A 19,616-nucleotide genomic window follows, 5' to 3' on the forward strand; every position below is an offset into this window, starting at 1 on the left:
TCACCTTTTGATGCTCTCTGAAGACAGATGTTTCGAGCTTTCGCAGACAAATTGAGTTCGCTGCACAATTTGGGCCGAAGAACAATTTTTTTCCTTATTTATAAAAAGAACTTGGCAAAATGTTATTTACAGAAAGACTTGATGAATCCTTTGTACAAAGGCAAACGCAGTAAAAACAATTTATAATGGCAGCCGTACCAATATATTCTCATTATCAGTGGAATATTAAAATGATTTTTGATATTAATTTTCTAAATTTTATAATACACTAAACCACTTTTATAATAAACTAAAGAGCAATGCAATTTACAATATTTGTACTAAAATATGTTAAAGGTCAAAAGCTTGCAGAAAAAAGGTTTTAGCCATTTTAGTTGTTTTTATCTTTAGAACGTATACCCAAGGAAATTAATTCTCACGAAGACTTTTTTACGCGGGTTTTTCTTTCTGGACTTTCGCGGGGAAGAAGGAAATTTATTTTCGTGGATTTAGCGTTGAACTTATTTTCGCTGATAAGGCAAATTTAGAATTTCGCAAGAATTTATTTTCGCGGCTCACAATTTTCAGGTAAATATAAAGTAACAATAAAAGAAAAAATGAATGATATTGTATATAAATTGTAGGTACATTAGTTTATACATCATTCAAATCATCTTCCAACATACTAAATAAATAAACTTATAATGGATAGATAGATTATAAAGAATATATATCGTTGTCTTTTGTATTAAAATTTACCCGGATTTAGTGTAAATTTAAGTTTTCTTTAAAAATATCAGGAAATAAAAAAAAATTCGTGGAATTTTATCTTTGCGGATCAGGCCGATTTCGAATTTTCACAGAAACTTATTTTCGCAAAAATCCGCGAAAGGTATCCTGATTTGCAGTTACATACAAATTATAAAAAAATCAAACCTGTTAAATCCTTAAACGGCTAATAGCTAACAAAGTGTAATTCCAAGTGTGTTATCACAACATTCATTTCTGATTTTCATGACGTATCAAAGAAAATAATCCTGCTTTTTTCCTGGCATCGTGAAAATATTTTGTGTCTATTCATGACTACATTAAGAACTAAAATTTTCGGCGGAAAAACTTTCGGACAAGATTTATAAAGTCTTTTAAACGAATTTTAAACAATATCAAAAGTAATGATTACGGAAAATGACACAAAAAGAAGATCTAGACCCTTTATACAATTTCTATGCACTGGTCCTTTTTTAAAAAAATTAGAAAACCAAAATTTTCGGACAAAAAAACTTTCGGCAGACAAAAATTTGGGACAGAAAAAATTTTTAGACAAAAAAAAATCGAAAGTTTTTCCGTCCGAAAATTCCGTTTCTAATGTATCCTAGCATTTCTAAAAAAGTGGACAGCCTGTAACAGATCTTATCAAGTTTGAGTTTCAATCAGCGTCAATAAATTATCAGCGACGTTAACTGATCAACGTCATCAACTGTTTAGCAACAACCGGATCCATAGTACTTATTGCGTCCGCAAAATGTTCGTCGCCGTACGATTGTTTCGTTTCGTTTAATTTGTCACGTACGTAGTGCAGCAAGACGATAGTGTGGATAGGATCTTGTGACAGCAGCTATGAAGAAATGTACCTTTATTAGTGGGGCTTTAATTTAGTGATCGTGACAGACAAAAATACCTTGAGTACCAAGAAAAATTAAAAGAAAAATAGTTACATTCTGATAATGATTTAAGTTGATAACCTGTACTAAAATAATTTTACACTATAACACCAAAAGTAAAACTTGATAGGACGAAACAACCGGGCGTGACGGACGGACAGGGATAAAAAAAGAACTTTACCACTTTTAAATTCAGAATTTAATTCTATATAAATATATGGTTTAGTGGTGAAACATTAGAAGCATTATATAGTTGATGCATTTTATTGAGAATATATATATTGTAGCTGCCTTTTTCACTAATTTTTTGTAGGATTTCAGGGAAATTTTCTTGTAGGGCGACGTCTTATTAGTTAAGCGTGTGTGACTGACGGACCGTGATGGACGGACAAAAATGTCACCTTGAAGTTGGTGTTATTGATATCTCAGGGATTCTAGCTCATTTTATACCTACTTGTATCCGTTATTCATATTCATATAGTTGTGACAGAAATTAAGGAAACAATAATATCGTCCGTCCGTAATAACCCTTAGTACAAAAGAAAAGACTTTTCGAAACGTTTGAAAAACAATAAATAAGTCGTTTTTAATTTGCTGAATATGAAGATAGAGATGGTGATGATTGAAATGGTGCTAGCTTGAGTGGATAAGATTACAGAATTTATAATTTATCTCACCCATCTTTCTTTTGCATCTTCCATGCTATCTTCTTCTTCATTCTCTTCGCCGATCCGCGTGTTAGCTTCATCCACAATTAATGAACTGAATGTTGAGCACACAAAAATATAAACAACATATGAGATAGTAAAACCCAATCATGATGGTCAAGGTTTTTACGGCTTTCAAAATTTATAATCTATTATTATTTGAAGTATTAGAAATTAGGATAGTCTCTTCACTTCCTCTATCAACGCGGTTCATACAAAGAGGTCCCAGTGCACGTAAATCTCCCATTTGAGCTACGACAGCCCTGCAAACACAGCAATTGATCAAATAGACACCAACAAAGATAGCAATATTACTCCCGTGTTTAACACTAAGCATAAAGGATAGATTCACACTTTTATAGTCTCTTACATGACCCTGCCGGATTCTGCGCCCAAGACATCCCGCACTGGAGGCGAATGCACATTATAACGCTATCAATGGGATATAAGCATAATACAAAGCCTTTACGAAAAGAACTCGGACTATTCGAAAAAAAGGAAAAATAGGTAACATTTCTTATAAATGACATACTGGGGTAGAACAAAACGCGGATGATAGGTTAGTAAACAAAGAGTAATTACTCACTCAACTGCACAATGATCGGAAACACTGTCTGCACCAGACCTCTGCAAATCGTACATGACGTTGACGCACAAGTCCAAAATTAAACCAATTCGTTCATGAACGAACCTGCACATAAAGTTAATCACATACATGCAGGATGCCGTTATGCATGTCAGAAGATTTATTCGTACACCTTCTGATCAGATGTCAAAAAAGAAAAAAAAGCGAAGGAGGATAGTATTTTACATAACTTTGCTAATTTGTGAGAGAAATTTTCCCGGACAAACTTTCGCGAGTTAGAGAATTGAAACATTTCGTGCAGATTCGGTTCAAACTTTTAGCAAATGATTATTTCTCATTTTTTGTTAAATTTAGCGATATGGGTGCTCACTTGTCGTGAATACATTACTTGTTTGTCGGTAAAATTACGCTTTATATTTTGGAGAAATTGTACGTTCCTATTTTATGTTATTAATTTCGATTTCTTAAATTCTGATTCCTTACCATGAAGAAGACATCACAAATCTAGTACGCCCCGCAGTTTTAGGAGGGTGCTATTTTTCGGATAAGAAGTTGAGAGAATTTAGATATCCTAGTGAATTTTCTCAAACGAGCAAAAACAAACAAAAAAGAAAACCCAACTTGATACTTACTTCACTTTAAGCGGGAGCAAGCTCGACAGAGACAAAGCCGACATTTTCTTTTCCTGCAGCATCATGCAATCGACTTTGTCGAGCCACAAGTCAAATAACCTTCCCATAACATCATCATAAGAGCAACAGTTCATTTTACAATACACTTCACAAAGCTGGAAAAAGGCTTGAGGCGTTCGAAACGCAATGTGCGCCAAAAGTGTGACGTAATTCACCATCAGCGGTGGATAGTTTTCGTCCTTTAAAGTATACTTTAAAACCTTTAAAACTGTGTTTTGATACATGACCAAAAATTCGTTGGGTAACAATTGGAAGGATAAAATGAGGATTTTCACAATTTTCGATGCATGGTCTTCTTTCACGTAATCAAGTAGCTCGGAAAATACTGTAGACAATCCATGACCGTATTCCTAAAAAAAGTTAGTGGACGTAAATAGTAGCAAATAAAGTCAACATATATCTAGCAATTCCAGTACAGAAGTAGCAGGGTTTAAAATACAACGTAAGACATTGGACAACGGTAGGAAGGAATGGCAATTTTTTGAGATTTGGGAGCTACATGTACACGTTGTTATTTTTGATCGGTCCGGATTTTTCCACTGAAGTTTTGACATGTTTGCCAAATTTTTTTGACCTCTACTGACTTTCGTCAAACGAACAAACACAAAAAGAACACAAACCTTGAACAACATCCCAACGTCAAGCAAAAGATACGATTTAGTGATCGCCAAGCAACTATCAAGGGTTTCAGATGCACGTTCAAACAAGACTTGCAAGTTCTTATACAACTGCAGCATGTCGACGGTTAGTTCTTTGCTGTATCGTAACATCGTTAGCCACAATTCTAAGCCGTCTTCCAACAAATATACATGCGCTGGCTATAAAAATATCATCGTCATATAGTACTACTAAACTATCACTGTTGTTGCGTTAGACATATTGACAAAATAATTGTCACTAAGAGGAAGCCTGTCACCATGTCATAGTTCCAATTTTCCTGCATACAATTTTTTTTCCCCAACCAGAAATGCTTATCGGCATATTAAGATTATAGATAAGATTATAGATTGTTTTGACAGGTGGATTTCCGTAGACTTTTCCACAGGCTTACTGGTTTTATATCAAGGACTTAAAGGGTGGAAAGTTTCGAGATTTTTTTAATCTTTCCCCGCGAAATTACAGATAATTCTTCAACTCGCGTATGTTTTTGTCGAAGCACCTCTGTCTTATATCTCTCACAACCGCGTGTTTGGATTACTGTATTAACATTCAATGAAATGGATAAAAAGAGCGATAAGTAGGAAGATGTTACTGAAAGAAATGATTGACTTGTTTTTGCAATCCATCAATAAAAATCTAAAAACCTGAAAATGCATTTTTCTTTAATTGCAAAATTTGGAAAAATTTTTTTCCTCCAAGAAGATTCTGCTAACGAAGCAGAACGCTGGAGCACACATTAATAAAATGTGCAACACTTTTTTTCTTTTGTGTTGTTATCATTATTATTATATGTTCAAAAAAATATGTTTTTCGAAATATGTCAAGCTTAAAATAAATTTTTTAAAGCTTACTCGAACATGCTTACCAAGTTTTAGGATGGGTTTCATGATGTCACATTTTCTTACTACAGAAGGTGACAAACCAACAAAATGACTGCAGTGATGATGTTGAATTCAACACATGTATTGTAAAACAACCCTTGTAAAAATAATAACAGTAGCAATACTATAGCAGGATGGCTAACCTGTTCTACGGACGTACTTAAATGAATTACAGGTAACGTAATATGATACAAACTATGGCTGTCAGCACCAAGACCCTAAAGTAAAAAAATAAATAAATAAATATACATGGGAATGACTATGAAAGTTTTAATGCCGTCCGCGTCCTAAAAAACTCACGAGTGACCATTTTGTTGTTGTACACAAACAAACAAACAAACAAAACCCAGGTCAACATGTTAGACTTTTTGTACCTGAAAGAAAGAAAATAACATACCTTTACGAGGTGAACCAAAACATTAACAACAGCACCTCTCAATAAATTATGCGCTTCAGACAGCTCCCACAATTGTGGAAGGTACTGTAACAGTACTTCTGCATTAGTCTTAACTTTCCTACCAATTCGCTCAATCATAATAGATAACACATTCAATACAACCATTTTGGTATCGCAAAGCTGGACCGACACTAATAATTTACTCAAAGCCATAAAGATACTACTAACAAAGGGGTTAAAATCATTCACAATAAAATCGAAGTCATCAATAGCACAACGCAGTGTTTTGCAAGCTGTCAAGCGTAAAACTAAATCAACACTATCATCTTGCAAGATGGCACGCAGCACATCATACAACTCAACACGATTTGATTTAGAAAATTTGACATTAATCCATTCACCAATCATCCAGACAATATGATGTTTTAATAAAGCATTTCCACTGCTCTGCTGTCTCAGTAAATGAACAAGTTTACTTTCAAACCAGATATCAAAGTCCAAGTCACCAAAAAGTTCATAGGAGGCCAGACCAACAGCTTTATAAACTGCCGACACATTTAAAATGTCAGCTTGTGACATAGTAGTGAAATCAAAGCTGTTTATTTTCTCAACATATCTAACTAAGAACTGTACAATGTCATTTTTATATTCATAAAATAAACCAACAAACAAAGTTTCCATGCACGGGCCCAACAAAAACTTATGTGACTCCCCTGCCTCCACCAACATAAATCCCTCTGGGTCACTTTGCCACTCTTCCAAATCAGTTTCGGTTAGTGGGAAGTAACACGTCATAATATGGTGGCACAAATTCTCTAGACATTCCCGAGTTATAATTTTATCTTTTGTCAAATTTGCACTGTGCACAATGTGATCCTCCTCGGATAAGTCTACTATTTGTTTTTTAGGCTTTTTGTAGCTTCGTGTGATAGAACGTAAAAGATTGCCGCAATGTATTATCATTGGTTTAAACTCTGTGTTGCTCGATGATGAGAGAATTTGTTGCAGGCACAGCTGGAGGGCAGGTTCGAGAATTGGTAAAAATGACGAACTATGATTTTCCTGTAACTCACTTAAGATTTTCATTAACAATATTAAATATTTATCATATTTATCTTTGAGTTGAATATCACGACATTCTTTTTTTATAGTCAACAATGACTGTACTTGTTGCAGGCAATTTTGTGTGTACTTTATTTGAATTGATTCTGCAGAATAGCCAGTGGCCCCATAAATCAACAGTTTTCTCAGAACTTTGGTCAGCAAAATGGACATTTCTATAATTTCATACGAGTAAGTGACGTTACCAGGACAAATTAGTTTGTTAAAGGAATCAAAACTAAGTTGAGCTAAAAATTCAAATATGTTTTTCGAAATTTCTTGGAACACTTTTCTGTCTGATATTAGTCGTTTTGATGCTAGTTCTTTAACAATTTGATTTAATGTCAATAGAGCTCTATGACGGAACAACATGTTCTCTGATCTAACAGCCTAAAACAAAACAAAATAAAAACAAAAGACTGGATAAAGGGTAAAAATAGCCACAAAGTCAAGAAAGGTAATAAAAACTTTTCAGCAGACATACCTGTAGGGTGTGCATTATTACGTCTGGCCACAACTTTATATCCATTCTTGAAACTTTACCAATAATTACAGCTAGTTGTACAGCAAGCTAGATAGCACAAAAAATACAACTACAGGCACTTACAAACTCTATCACATAGGTAATAGCTTTCATGATACTTTTTCAGTTAGCCAGTTGATTGTTTTAACCTTCTTTCAACAACTTTCATGAAGTACGTTTATCTTTTTAATTTTGTGTTTAAGGGGAAGTTTGGTCAAAAATTATATTTTCATAATTAATAGTCATAAAAGAAAAAAAAAACGGATACCATAATTATTTTCAAGTGAAAATCTCTTTTTTCTGAAATAATCTGTGTTAAACACGCGTAAAAACACCTCCGTATATTGACCCCTTTATGTTTTACGAAGGCTGGTTCGAGTTTGAATTATGACGATTTATAGTTCAAAAAGCGAAGTTCGGTGTTGGGGTTTGATGTAATCACATGAAGAAGTATTTTGTCTATACATTTTTATTACTTTAATATGCCAAACTGCGACGCCATCGGCGGTACAAATCAAATTAAAAGACATAAAAGATAAGGGGAGTAAGAAACTAAGGAGGTAGAGAACGAAAAGCTGACGATGAAAGACGAAGATAATAAAGAAAGAAAATATTGGGTAGTCGCTTATCAGATTCCCAGTGCGAAAAAAAATAAAGAGCTTCGAAAAAAAATGGCTACATAATATAAAAAGAAGTGGTACCTTGCCCAAAAACTCTGGATTTTGTATTTGTTCTCAACATTTTGAACCTGGATGCTTTTAAGAACAAGTGCTTTCATAAGACGGGGGTAAAAATTTTGGTCTTCTCTTCTACCGAGTGCATTGCATTGGCCCTTAAATTATTGAGGGCAGACAGTGCAGTGGTTAGTACTGGTTTACAAAGACAAAATATCCCAAATATTTCAGCTCAAGTTTTGATTTCTGAGCACACTTTCTTATTCGATTTGTAAAGCTGAATAGAATAAAACAACCACTGTTGTGTTTTTTTGTGATGTTGTTTTGGCATTAAGGAATAATTCCGAATAAAATATATGTGAAGGAGAGAAACTCATGTTAGGCAAAATATTTTGAGAGAAGTTTTGAGTCAGTTGTCATGCTCATACGCATATTTTTTTATCAACGCGAAGACTAATATTTAAAGGGAATGTGTATAGTTTTGTTATGGTGTTAAACACGAAAAAGAATATAATGCTTGGCTATTTTTTTGTTTATTTCACCTTCGAAAGGATTGTCAGGAATTTCATTTGTATCCCTGCAACACAAGCATTTCACTGTATGACTCCATCGCTTTACAGTGACCACCGCATTGGCACCAGGTATTGTTACCGATCCTAGAAACTTCTTCTTCTACCTCATTACTCTCGGAACTACATGTTCGTAATTTATTCAGTTCTTCCAAAGAAAGTTCTGGTTCGAAATTTAAGGGATTAAGAGTAGATAAATCAGGTATGTCATCATTTTAGATCTTGAATCGCTGTGAATTGGATCCATTGCTTACAAATTGACACTGTATTCTCAAAGAAGTAATTTGTTACAGATTTGAAAAAATGTAGCTAGAAAAAAGTAGATTCTTTTAGCAAACTGCTTAGCCTGTGTTGTGACTTTCACGCGATGCAATGTTTTGAACTATGAAACATCATACTTGAGTTAGAACCCAGCTTTTTTTTTCTGACACGCTTTTTCAAAAACGGAGCATTTTCAAGAAAGGTGTGTCAACATTAGAGACATTTCCAAAACTCTGAGTTTAATGAAGTAAAGTTTTTCTGTTTTTATAAGTATAAACACGTGGAATTATAAAATAAAATGAAATAATTTTTTTAGACCGAATTTCCCCTTTAAGTGGAAGGAATAAGAGCAATAAAACATACAAAGAATGTAAAGTAACTAGCTAGCAACAACTTTTGAATTTTTACAAATCAAAACAAAAAAGAAAAGGTTGTGATAAGTTTGATTGATACATTATTGACCTGGGGAAACTTTAGGAAGATTGAAAACAAAAACAAATTCAAAAAAAAACATGTAACATGTAACAAAACCTGTGATGAAAAAAACGTGTTACATACCTGAGAAATTTCTTCGTCAAATGATTCAATCAGTTTGCGTCTAATTATAGTCTTTTCGTCCTCTGATAATCCTCTAAACCGCACAAAAAAAGTTGAAATGTACACACCTTACACCAAAGAAGATAAACATCGTTTTTAACAAAGTTACATATATGGCTCCTAATTGCACACAATTTGGTAGGCCATTTCTTAAATAAAACTACAAAAAGCACCCACTAAAAAAATTATGAGTGCTATTGTGCGTGAAAAATCGCATGAAATTTCAAAGGCAATGTGAATATTTGCAAGTGTGTTTCACACTTAACTATTTTTTGTTTTCCATAACATTATATGTTATTTAAACTGTATAGAAATGATGTTTGAATACTAAGGAATCGTCTCCACGATTGATTCAATTCGTATATTTTATTTGAATTGATCTCTATACGATTTTAGGAAGTGAAAATACCAAAGTGGATCATTTCAAAATCATAAAAAAGACATCGTAGAAAGCAAAAATATCGCCGTAGATTGTTTAAAAATCAGAAAAACTGAATCGTAGAAAGCGAAGAGATCGATGTAGATCGTTTAAAATCATGAAAACGGGATTGTAGACAGCGACAAGATTGCCATAGATCGTTTAAAAATCATAAAAACCGCATCGTAGAAAGCGAAGAGGTTGATCCAGATCATTTAAACAGCATGAAAACCGGATCGTAGACAGCGAAAAGATGGCCGTAGATTGTGTAAAAATCATAAAAACACTATCATAGAAAGCCAAAATATCGCTGTAGATCGTTTAAATATCACAAAAGCTCTTTTTATCACTCTATAGCTAATATTTTAGAAAAAGAAATATAATTCACAAATTATTTTACGAGTGCGCGAGTGAGTGCGTGTGCCATCGCACTCGTCTCAAGGAATGATTTGGATATTCTTTTTTTTTAAAAAAATAAGTTATATGGTAACAAATAAGTGTTAGTATATATATTAATTTTAGTTGTTAATTCCTCATAATAGCATTTAGTCGAAAAAATCAAATGTTCCGAAAAATTGAAACAAAACCTTATGTTGGCAGCAGTGTGGGAAACTAAAGTGTAATGATATAAGGTCTACAGAAACACACACACGCCTACAGAACTTAGGATTGTTAACTCTGCGTTTCCCTAATTTGGTTGTGTCATGCCAGTTTCAATGTTATTTACCACGCAAATAGTTAAAACATTTAATTACTGATGCATTTCACCAAATTATCTCATTGAGGTGGGGGAGGTTTAAAAGCAATCTTTATGAGCAGTGAAACCCAAACACTTGTTACACTGCATAGACACCTAATTTCATTTATTTGCTGTTAATACTGTCAAACTTTGGTTAAGAGTTTTTTTTGATGTCTTTAACAACACTTTTTTATGAGGACTGTAAGATCTCATATTCTACAGACATCAGAATTCACAAATAGACACAATGCTCACTTTTGGTAACAATATCATTCATGGACATGCATTTCAAGGTGTATTCCCTAAATAATATAATACACTAAAGAGAAAGATGTAGAGCAATTTCTTCAGCTGGTTAAAAGAAAAATGGAATCAGAAGGAAGGAGTTGAATTATTTTTTTTATATTTTATCTCTCTTTTTTCGCTTTCATGACACAGGTGTTATTGTGTTTTTATATTAGAAATGAGGAGGATGAACAAGCCAATAACTGCAGCCTAAAATGAAAAACTTTTCCTAAAAACAAAAATTAAAAAAAAAAACACATACGTTATCCCAGGCCTTTTCCAATACTTCATGATACCATTTTTTAGGTACAAGACTGCCATCCATCGTACATTAACATTCAAAGATTTTGTTTTAAAGACATCCTAAAATACAAGGATTTTACTGTATTTGCAAGATAAAAGAAGTTGTTTTTTAATACATGTATTAAAGAGCAGATCATTTATTATTGTGTGAACGGATTTGTTCATTAACAGAAAATAATTGGGAATGTTGCCAGAATTTTAGTAATTCTTGGAACAGCAAGGAGAATCAGACATGAAAACAGGTTGTAAGGTTTGGGGAAGAGGTTGTAAAATTGTTACAGTTTTGTCTTCGTTTCAAAACATCTTTCAAATTGAAGAAATACAGTACCGTGAAAAGGTTTGTTAACACCATGGTTTGTGTTTATTTCATGTTACGCACGAACCACGATAGCCCACGATGCATATTTTTTTAACAATCGTGGACCTCATGATCATGTTTCGTGGACTACACGAACGAAAATTAAATTAAATCGTGGCTTCCACGATAGATAACTTCTATTGTAAAACAACAAAGACCGTTAGTTTATCAATTAAATCAAAAACCGACGGGAAAAAAATAAATTAACACTTGTTGTTTTAATTCGTTGTCATAAAGCTAGCTACATAATAGATTTTAATCATTTGTGAATCAAAATGCGATGTAAAAAAACATTTCTATCGCCGCTTTTCGTCTCTAAACTTTTAAAATGCGATCTTAAAAAACATTTCTATCACCGCTTTTCGTTTATAAACATTTAAAATGCGATCTTAAAAAACATTTCTATCATCGCTTTTCGCTTATAAACTTTGAAAATGCGATCTAAAAGAGCATTTCTATCGCCGATTTTTGTTTATAAACTTTTAAAATGCGATCTTAAAAAACATTTCTATCGCCACTTTTCGTTTATAAACTTTTAACATGCGATCTTAAAACACATTTCTATTTCGTAAATATACGATCATGTCCATGACGAAAAAGTATACACCAAGCAAAAACTACAAATATGCTTTTTTAACTTAATAAAACCTAAAACAAACAAATTAACTTTTTTGAAAAGAAAAAAAATTAAATTATACTGGCTATAAAAATCGTGGAGCTCGCGAAAATAATCGTGGGACACATGATCCTTCGTGGAGATAATAATATTAGCATGGTGGCCACGATAGAATGTTTGAATGTTTGTACACATAAAGACCACAATTTTATTGTGGTTCGTGTGCACCACGCTCGTTACACGAACAACAAACCTTTTCACAGTATTGTACCTTTATTATAATGCTTACTATATACCTTTAATTCAAAGGTACCATACCTGTAGCGATGGCTTGCAAATGAAAATGCAAAATAATTCCCAAAAAGATGCTTTTTGTATTATTAAAAGCCTTTAATTCAAGCAAATTACTGTCACCACTTGCAGGTTTAGCAAATTATTTGTGCAAAGAAAGATCAAACATGTTCCGGAAATTTTAGATAATATTTTTGGACGAGCATAACAACATTTCTAAATCCGTACGTCAAATGGCACTAAGGTGTCAAGTATCAGTAGTTGAAATAATTCATGCTTATTTTTATTAAAGATAAGACACACAAGATACTAAGATTTTAATTTCCCAATTTTTATTAAAGCTCTATCTACATATATACATCTTGTGCTTCTATCATCACATTTTTGGTCAAATTGCTGCAACAAAGTTTCCAATCCCTCTTTAGAATAAAGGGGAAGTAAGCTCTAATTTTTTATTTAAAAAAACAGTAGCTGCAACAAAAAGAACTTGAAATATTTACTTCTTCTCATATAAAAGTTTTAATAACTTAGTAGAAAGTTGTGTTTACTACGTGTAAAATCGCTTCGTTAATCTGACCCTATTGCGATTTTAAAAGGATTGGGTCAAGTTAAAATTATGACGTTTTTCAGTTCAGAAAATGTAGTGTGTTGGCGGTGGTAGTAGTATTAGTTGTTAATTTACTTAAACATTCGAGTTTAACTGCTTGAAAACATGCCAAATTGCGCCACCATCAACTGCACTAACAGAACTGGTAATAATAAATCAAAAGAAAATGTTGACGATGTTTTAGTTTTTTTCAAAATTTTCAGTGCAGAGAAAAAAAAAACGAGCTTCAAAAAAGATGGTCACATGACATTAGAAAAACTGGTCCCTTGCCTAAGGATTCAAGATTTTATATATGTTCCACGCACTTTGAGCCAGACTGCTTTCAAAGAGATTTTCAATTACCTGATTTACGTAAATCATTTGTTTTTGTATGTATCAAACAAACACATGCTTCCTTCGTATTTGTTTATCAAAATAAAAAGATACAAGCTCGGTATGAACTTTCCTGTTCGTAACCAAAAATTACATACCAAGTCAACAAAAATTATATTTTACACTATGATAATTCTTTCTTTTAACATTAACGATTTCCTAATAACTTCGTTTTGTTAATTCACTTTTTTCAAACTTACTTTGACTTTCAAGTTCAAAAATTATGCACCTCACAACAAGTAAATGTTTTCTTTGTCGCACCAATGTCTTGACAGACAGGGGTAATGACAACAATTCGGAAATATCTATCAACTTTAGAGTATTTATTGCGGATTGCCCATAAAGCACACAATGGTATGTCTTTCTAAACATCTTTTTCTAATCGATTATGTACCCATCAAATCTGTAATACATGTTTTTCTCAAAATAGAGAATTTAAAATTTACCCCCTGTTCACGTACACTCATTAAGAGCACATCTCACTATTGTATTTCTTCATTAGAAAGCATCTTCGGTATTCTATTTTTTTAATCCCTTCAATAGTGTTGCTTTCCAGACCTTCTTCATTGAATTTTAAAGATGCAGTTGCATAAAAAATTTCAGATGGAGAGCAAGATGATTTTTTTTCACAAAAGATTGTGTTGAAAAAGTTATTGTAAAGAGCTTGATGAGAAAATTTTTATCATGTTGTGCGTATGGAAAATGTATTTCCTTTTTTATCAGACTTTTTATTTTTAACACAATTAAGTTTAGCAATTTCAATTAATTGAAGACAGAAGGATATTAAAGATATAAAATGGATATCACTTTAGTCATGATTATAAATATGTAAGACTTTACATTTGCCAAAATTATTTGTACTTTCGAAGTAGTCGTCAGTAAATTCATTATTATCTTTGCAGCACAAACTTTCATCGGTCTACAGTGACCACCTCACTTAAACCAATTATTATTTTCAATTTAATTGCCTTCTTTTTGTATAACTTCGTCTTCATGGTTTGAACTTAAAAATTTATCTTGCTCTTCCAACAACATTTCAGGCTCAAAACTAAATGGCTTTAGAGCCGAAATGTCCGGAACAGTGTTTTTCTTCGTCACTGGACAAGAAACTATGATGCATTTTTTTTGTTTCTTATTCGAAAGTCTGTTGCATTATAAGCACCAACATAGGGCCTTGTCTAGCTAGCACAATGTTTTGAACTATAAAACGTCATATTAAAATTAGAACCCAACCCAAAGTTTTTACAGAGATGTGAACAAGGAATATAGGTATTTAGAAAAAAATTGTGTTTATGTGTTATTTTTCTGATTTTATAAGTTCAAATAAAAATACATAGTCGAAAAAAAAATTTCACATTTTTGAGGTTACTTACTATATAATATATTTAAAAGTTTTTCTCAACTTACTGCGATTTCAGAATTAGAATACCACTTTTAATCCTATCCCGGCACGTTTTTTGTTTACAATTGGCCACTACTATTAATGTTCAACATGTTTGCTAAAAAACAAGACCTGAGACCCTAAAAAATGATGCTGAAACATAAACATAAGCAAAGACATCCTAAGCAGTAAATCTCTCTAAAGAGCCTACACATTATGGCACTTTTTTGTAAGCTTTGCTACCGAGAACGGAAGGTTCAAAATAAAACTTGCCCAACTGCAATATAAAATTAAAGATAGTATCCTAATTCTGAAATCGAAATTCCAAATCAGCTATGGCAGACTAAAAATTTAGTGTATAATAACAAATCTTAGTTTTTTAAAGTCTGATGTTATCACATTTTTTTGAGGTGCTTAGATTTATCACCTGATCTCTGCTCCATAAAGTTTATTGTCAATAAGGAAATGTATGCTGGGCTTCCAATGGGTTTTTACTGTTGGGAGAAGACTAACTCTGTAGGAGAAACATCACTAAACAAAAACACCTCTAATCTTGTATTATTTGTGCCATCCATGACTTTACAAAAATGATACATGAGCATGTATACAGTCTCCACAACACACTTACCAGTAGGGCAGAATAAAATCCTGTATTTGTTTCCCACATTTTCAGTTGTTCTTCTGCTTGTTTAATGATGTGAACATCCTGACTGGCAGCACCTTCAAGTACAGCTAGAATATCTTCATTACTCATTGTGTTTTATATTGTGATCTGCAAAAGAGAATTCAATATTTTCGACATTATATAAGGGATCGTCTCAAAATGTTCGTATATTTTTTCCGTATAATTATACGAACGCTACGAAGTACTTCGTTTTGTTAAACGAATGTCATACAAAGTGCTTCGTTTAAAATAAAAAATGTAAACAAAGTTTATACCAACTTTTATAATATATGATAGTAAGACCTGTCAAAATATTCACAAAAACTTTATTTTAGAAATCTGTATACCTGTTGCCTTCATTGTATAGAACTTGAAATGTTGATCAAGAAAATGTATAGGATCATGTATCTTCAACAAACGGTTCCATAGATATTGGTGTGTTAAGGCTTTTTGATGACGTCATTAACTCATCCATTCCGAAACGGATTAGGGGACCCAGGTTTGAAAAACTTACCCAAATTGGTCTTAGCCGGTCCTTAGTTACCCATGCGTAAAAACAGACTGACGAAACCACCTTATTTCCAATTTACTTGGCCTCAAAGTTTTAAATGCATTGTAATGGCTTCATTAATTTAAAATAAGCTATTGACGTTAAATTAAAGTTATTGATGTCATGCTGTAACGTCAGAATATTTAACATTTGAGACACAAGAATTAAGCAACACACATGTTACTTGATGCGTATTGTTTTTACTCTCTTTTTAGAGCTTGTTCTATTGTGTATTACTTCACCTGGGTACTGACTGTTTTTTAATGGCTTTTAATCGATTTTTAACATGCATTACAAACTTGTAGCAATTTATATGGATTGATTATTCAAGAAATTCATTTATGAATATATAATTTTAACTCTTTTAATCAAACTATGTTGGTTATTCTTTACCTTGTGTGCTAAAATAGAAATATTACATGAAATAAATGGAATTTTTCTACTGGGTCGAATATATAGAATATTATATACATAATATATATAAATATCTGTTTTCTTTTTAATATTTAATTTAATTATTATTTGTTATCCTAAATGGTCTCCTCATTCTAAATTGGCAAAACACATGGAATATGGGGAGACAGTTTAAAAAGTTTCCTGATCTCTGGAAAGACTAACAGGAATTACCAGGGTGCCCATGACTGTACTAACTTTAAAGGCTACCATTAAAAGTATATAACGTATACAATCCTAATTACGTGATTATCTAAAAAACAGCTCTAGCAATGATCTGACTAAACAGAGGTGTCTTAATGCCTCAAAAAATAATTACAAAGGAATCTTTTACAGAAGAGAGTGCCTCAAAACTAGGTAAGAAATGAAACAAGAAATAATTTTGGGTCAATAAGTACTGTCACTACTTCTTGTTCTTACAAAGAAACACTAAAGGACATCTCAACACAGCAAAAACGGCAGCAGAGACTTACGCGTCAATTTAGTGACAGAGAAAACAAATTCCGCTATAGCACTGACAGTACCAAGAAAGTGAATGCACTCGTCTTGTTTAGTGGTTATACCCCTCGCACATTGTGCAGGAGACCAGGGTTTGATTCTCCTAACAGGGATTTAATAGACCATTTTGGAATTTATGCTTCATAATGAATTTGCAAGTTGAACTTTGGACTTCACGTTTTATTCAGTCTTTTGCCTTATGGACGTGCTTGTGGGCAGGACAGTTTTGCTTTTTATCTGTTTTTAACTTTGTGATACCAATTTTTTTATAAATATTTTGAAAAATACTTTTATTAGGCACATATTTGTACTTTTAATTTCTTTTTGTGCAATAAAGGCAACTTAATATATCCTAAAAATCTTTAAACTAGCTAGCTAGCTAGCTAGAGGTCTCCCAAATGCTTTTAGAACACTGTACTGTAGCTAGCTATAAGGCTGTAATTAGTAATTAATGCTTGGTTAAAAGTAATTTCATTTTATATTTAGATATTTAAAATTGTGTACCTGCTTTGTGCATTATAAAGATATTAGCATTGGATTTTCAATTTTTGATTTTGGAAATACTTTACTGGATTTGGACTTGAACTTTGTTTTTGGATTTGTAAAGAAATGTTTAGGTTGTAATATTTGTGAAGATCTAGAGAGTTATAATCCATTGTCAAAATACTTGTCAAAACTCTACAATGTTATCTATTCCAAAGTGAAACTTGAGCTCGCAAAATAATCTGGCTTCTTCTCTATAATGGATGTAAAATTTTTCAATACACTGCCTAAGAGATAACAGTAACAGGTTCAGTCGCAGATTTTAGGAATAGAGTCACTAGTCATTTTAATTGAAAAAAAAAAAATTTTTTTAATATTTTGATATTTTTATAATTTTGTTTTTCAGTGATAATTTACTAATCTGTATGTTTGTCCCTTGATCTTGATCCGTCTACTTAAACACTCCTATCTTTGAGTCTTTCAAGAGTGGTATTAGAAAGAGTACCTGTCTTTTTTCCTTGCTTTCGCTTTTGTCCTATAATTTTTTTGTACGCTTCACTTATGGAAAAATATTATCATCATTTATCATCATTCTCGGCTTAACGTCCGTTTTCCATGCTAGCATGGGTTGGACGTGGTATATTAATGACCCTCTTCCAATCTGATCTAGAGTTAGATCTAAACTCAACTTCCTCTGTATCAAGTCTGTCCATATAAACTCCTGCCAAGTCTTTCTCTGTCTGCCTCTGGGCTTTGCCCCAGGAACTATCAAGTCTCTACACTTTCTTACCCAATTATCCTCCTCCATTCTTTCCAAGTGCCCCAGCCAATTCAATCTTCTTATCTGGATAACATCTTTAATTCTACGGAGACTCAGCCTGCTTCTCGGCTCATCTGAACTCTTTCTGTCTCTCAAATAAAGAGTTTTGGCAAAAAAGGGAAAAATGATAAGTTTGGTTTACTAGACTATTAGACGATTTTTTGTTTGTTATTTGTTTCAGTCACAATGTATATTTTACATGATCTTTTGTTATATATACGAATGTCTTCATTGGTTTTTTATCAGGACATGCAATTATAGCCGTAATTTATTACTAAAGTGTAAATATTGATGATAAATAAATAAATTACTCTGTGAAGCTTGTTTGAATTATTGGCATAATAAGTTCCATTGCAGAAAAAGCTCTGGCGATTAACTCAACTATTACTCAGTCCACAAGAAGTGAGTCAGCTGCCTCACACTAAGTTCTAAAAAATCCTCATACGTTGTAAGAGCTGACAAGAAGTCAGTCAGTTGCCTCACACTAAGTTCTAAAAAATCCTCATACGTTGTAAGAGGCATAATTCGATCGTAAAAATATTTTTAAAGTTGATTAAATATCCACTTCAGCATTAAATTTTAAATGTATTAAATAGGAGTCAAAAATAATAATAAAACACACTCGGTATCCCTTCGTCCTACACATGTATTTAATTGCTATTTATAATTCATTAATAAATTACTTAGATAAAAACATTAGGAAGACCTCAACACGCAAGAGTGTATACAAAACTTGTTTCTTTTTGTGTGTGTTTAAGAGAGTTTTCTACTACATCATATAGCTAGTGTTCAAAGTTCAGCTTGCACCACCGGGCTTTGAAAATCCATAATGGCGCATAATCTCCAAAATGGTCTATATGGGAGAGTGAATGTTACACCATAGCCCTCTCTCCGGGGGTTAACCCAAGCCATGTGAGGAAAATTTGGGAGATGACACACTGTGTGGACCGTTGGATGTTGCAGGAAGTTGTCTGTCAAAACAAGCATTAATTGCTCTAGAACTCCCCATCTAAGCCATGGCTTCTTCTGGAAATAATAGACAGGGTATTATCCCTCAATATTTGTGGAGGCTAGCTAGGCATGTAAAATATATACACACACATCTATTCATTTAAAAGAAACAACTTGTAGCTACCTACTTACCCGATAAACACGCATGACGCCCTGATAATCAATCCATGGCATAGCCAGCCATTGTGGTCAGTGAAAGGAGAAAGTTACACGAGAAAGGTGAAATCACGGAATTTAGACGTTCACGGAATTTGGTCGGTAGCTACGTGTTTGTTGACATTAATTTGTCAAATTAAAAACAATTCGTCACCAAAAGACCCAAACCTCCTTCGCTGGAAAATTGCGCGAAGTGTGACGAAAATATTGTACATTCATTAATCTAGCTTATCATTATCTCATCAAAGATTCAAGGACGCTTGAAATACTAACTTGCATGTGCTTACGCCGCCATTACACTTTGGTAAAAACATCAGAAGCAC

General features: G+C 32.9%; 1 protein-coding gene across 2 annotated transcripts; it reads right to left on the bottom strand.

Annotated features, from left to right (window-relative positions):
- Positions 1 to 186: 186 nt before the first annotated feature.
- Positions 187 to 19,598, bottom strand: LOC130644530 (importin-11-like). Of its 2 annotated transcripts, XM_057450188.1 has the most exons (12): positions 19,270 to 19,598; positions 15,287 to 15,430; positions 10,993 to 11,093; positions 9,250 to 9,322; positions 7,149 to 7,235; positions 5,564 to 7,054; positions 5,310 to 5,384; positions 4,246 to 4,443; positions 3,566 to 3,975; positions 2,934 to 3,038; positions 2,318 to 2,402; positions 187 to 1,594 (listed from the first exon to the last, which is right to left on the bottom strand). In XM_057450188.1, exons 2-12 carry the CDS (start codon positions 15,410 to 15,412, stop codon positions 1,436 to 1,438), a joined length of 2,910 nt encoding a protein of 969 aa, XP_057306171.1. In that variant the 5' UTR covers positions 15,413 to 15,430; positions 19,270 to 19,598; the 3' UTR covers positions 187 to 1,435. The 2 variants fall into 2 exon arrangements, with proteins under 2 accessions (XP_057306171.1, XP_057306163.1); XM_057450180.1 differs by having other exon boundaries at positions 15,287 to 19,598.
- Between the last annotated feature and the right edge of the window lie 18 nt (positions 19,599 to 19,616).

This window comes from Hydractinia symbiolongicarpus, chromosome 1 (assembly GCF_029227915.1).
Source record: "Hydractinia symbiolongicarpus strain clone_291-10 chromosome 1, HSymV2.1, whole genome shotgun sequence".
NCBI lineage: Eukaryota > Metazoa > Cnidaria > Hydrozoa > Anthoathecata > Hydractiniidae > Hydractinia > Hydractinia symbiolongicarpus.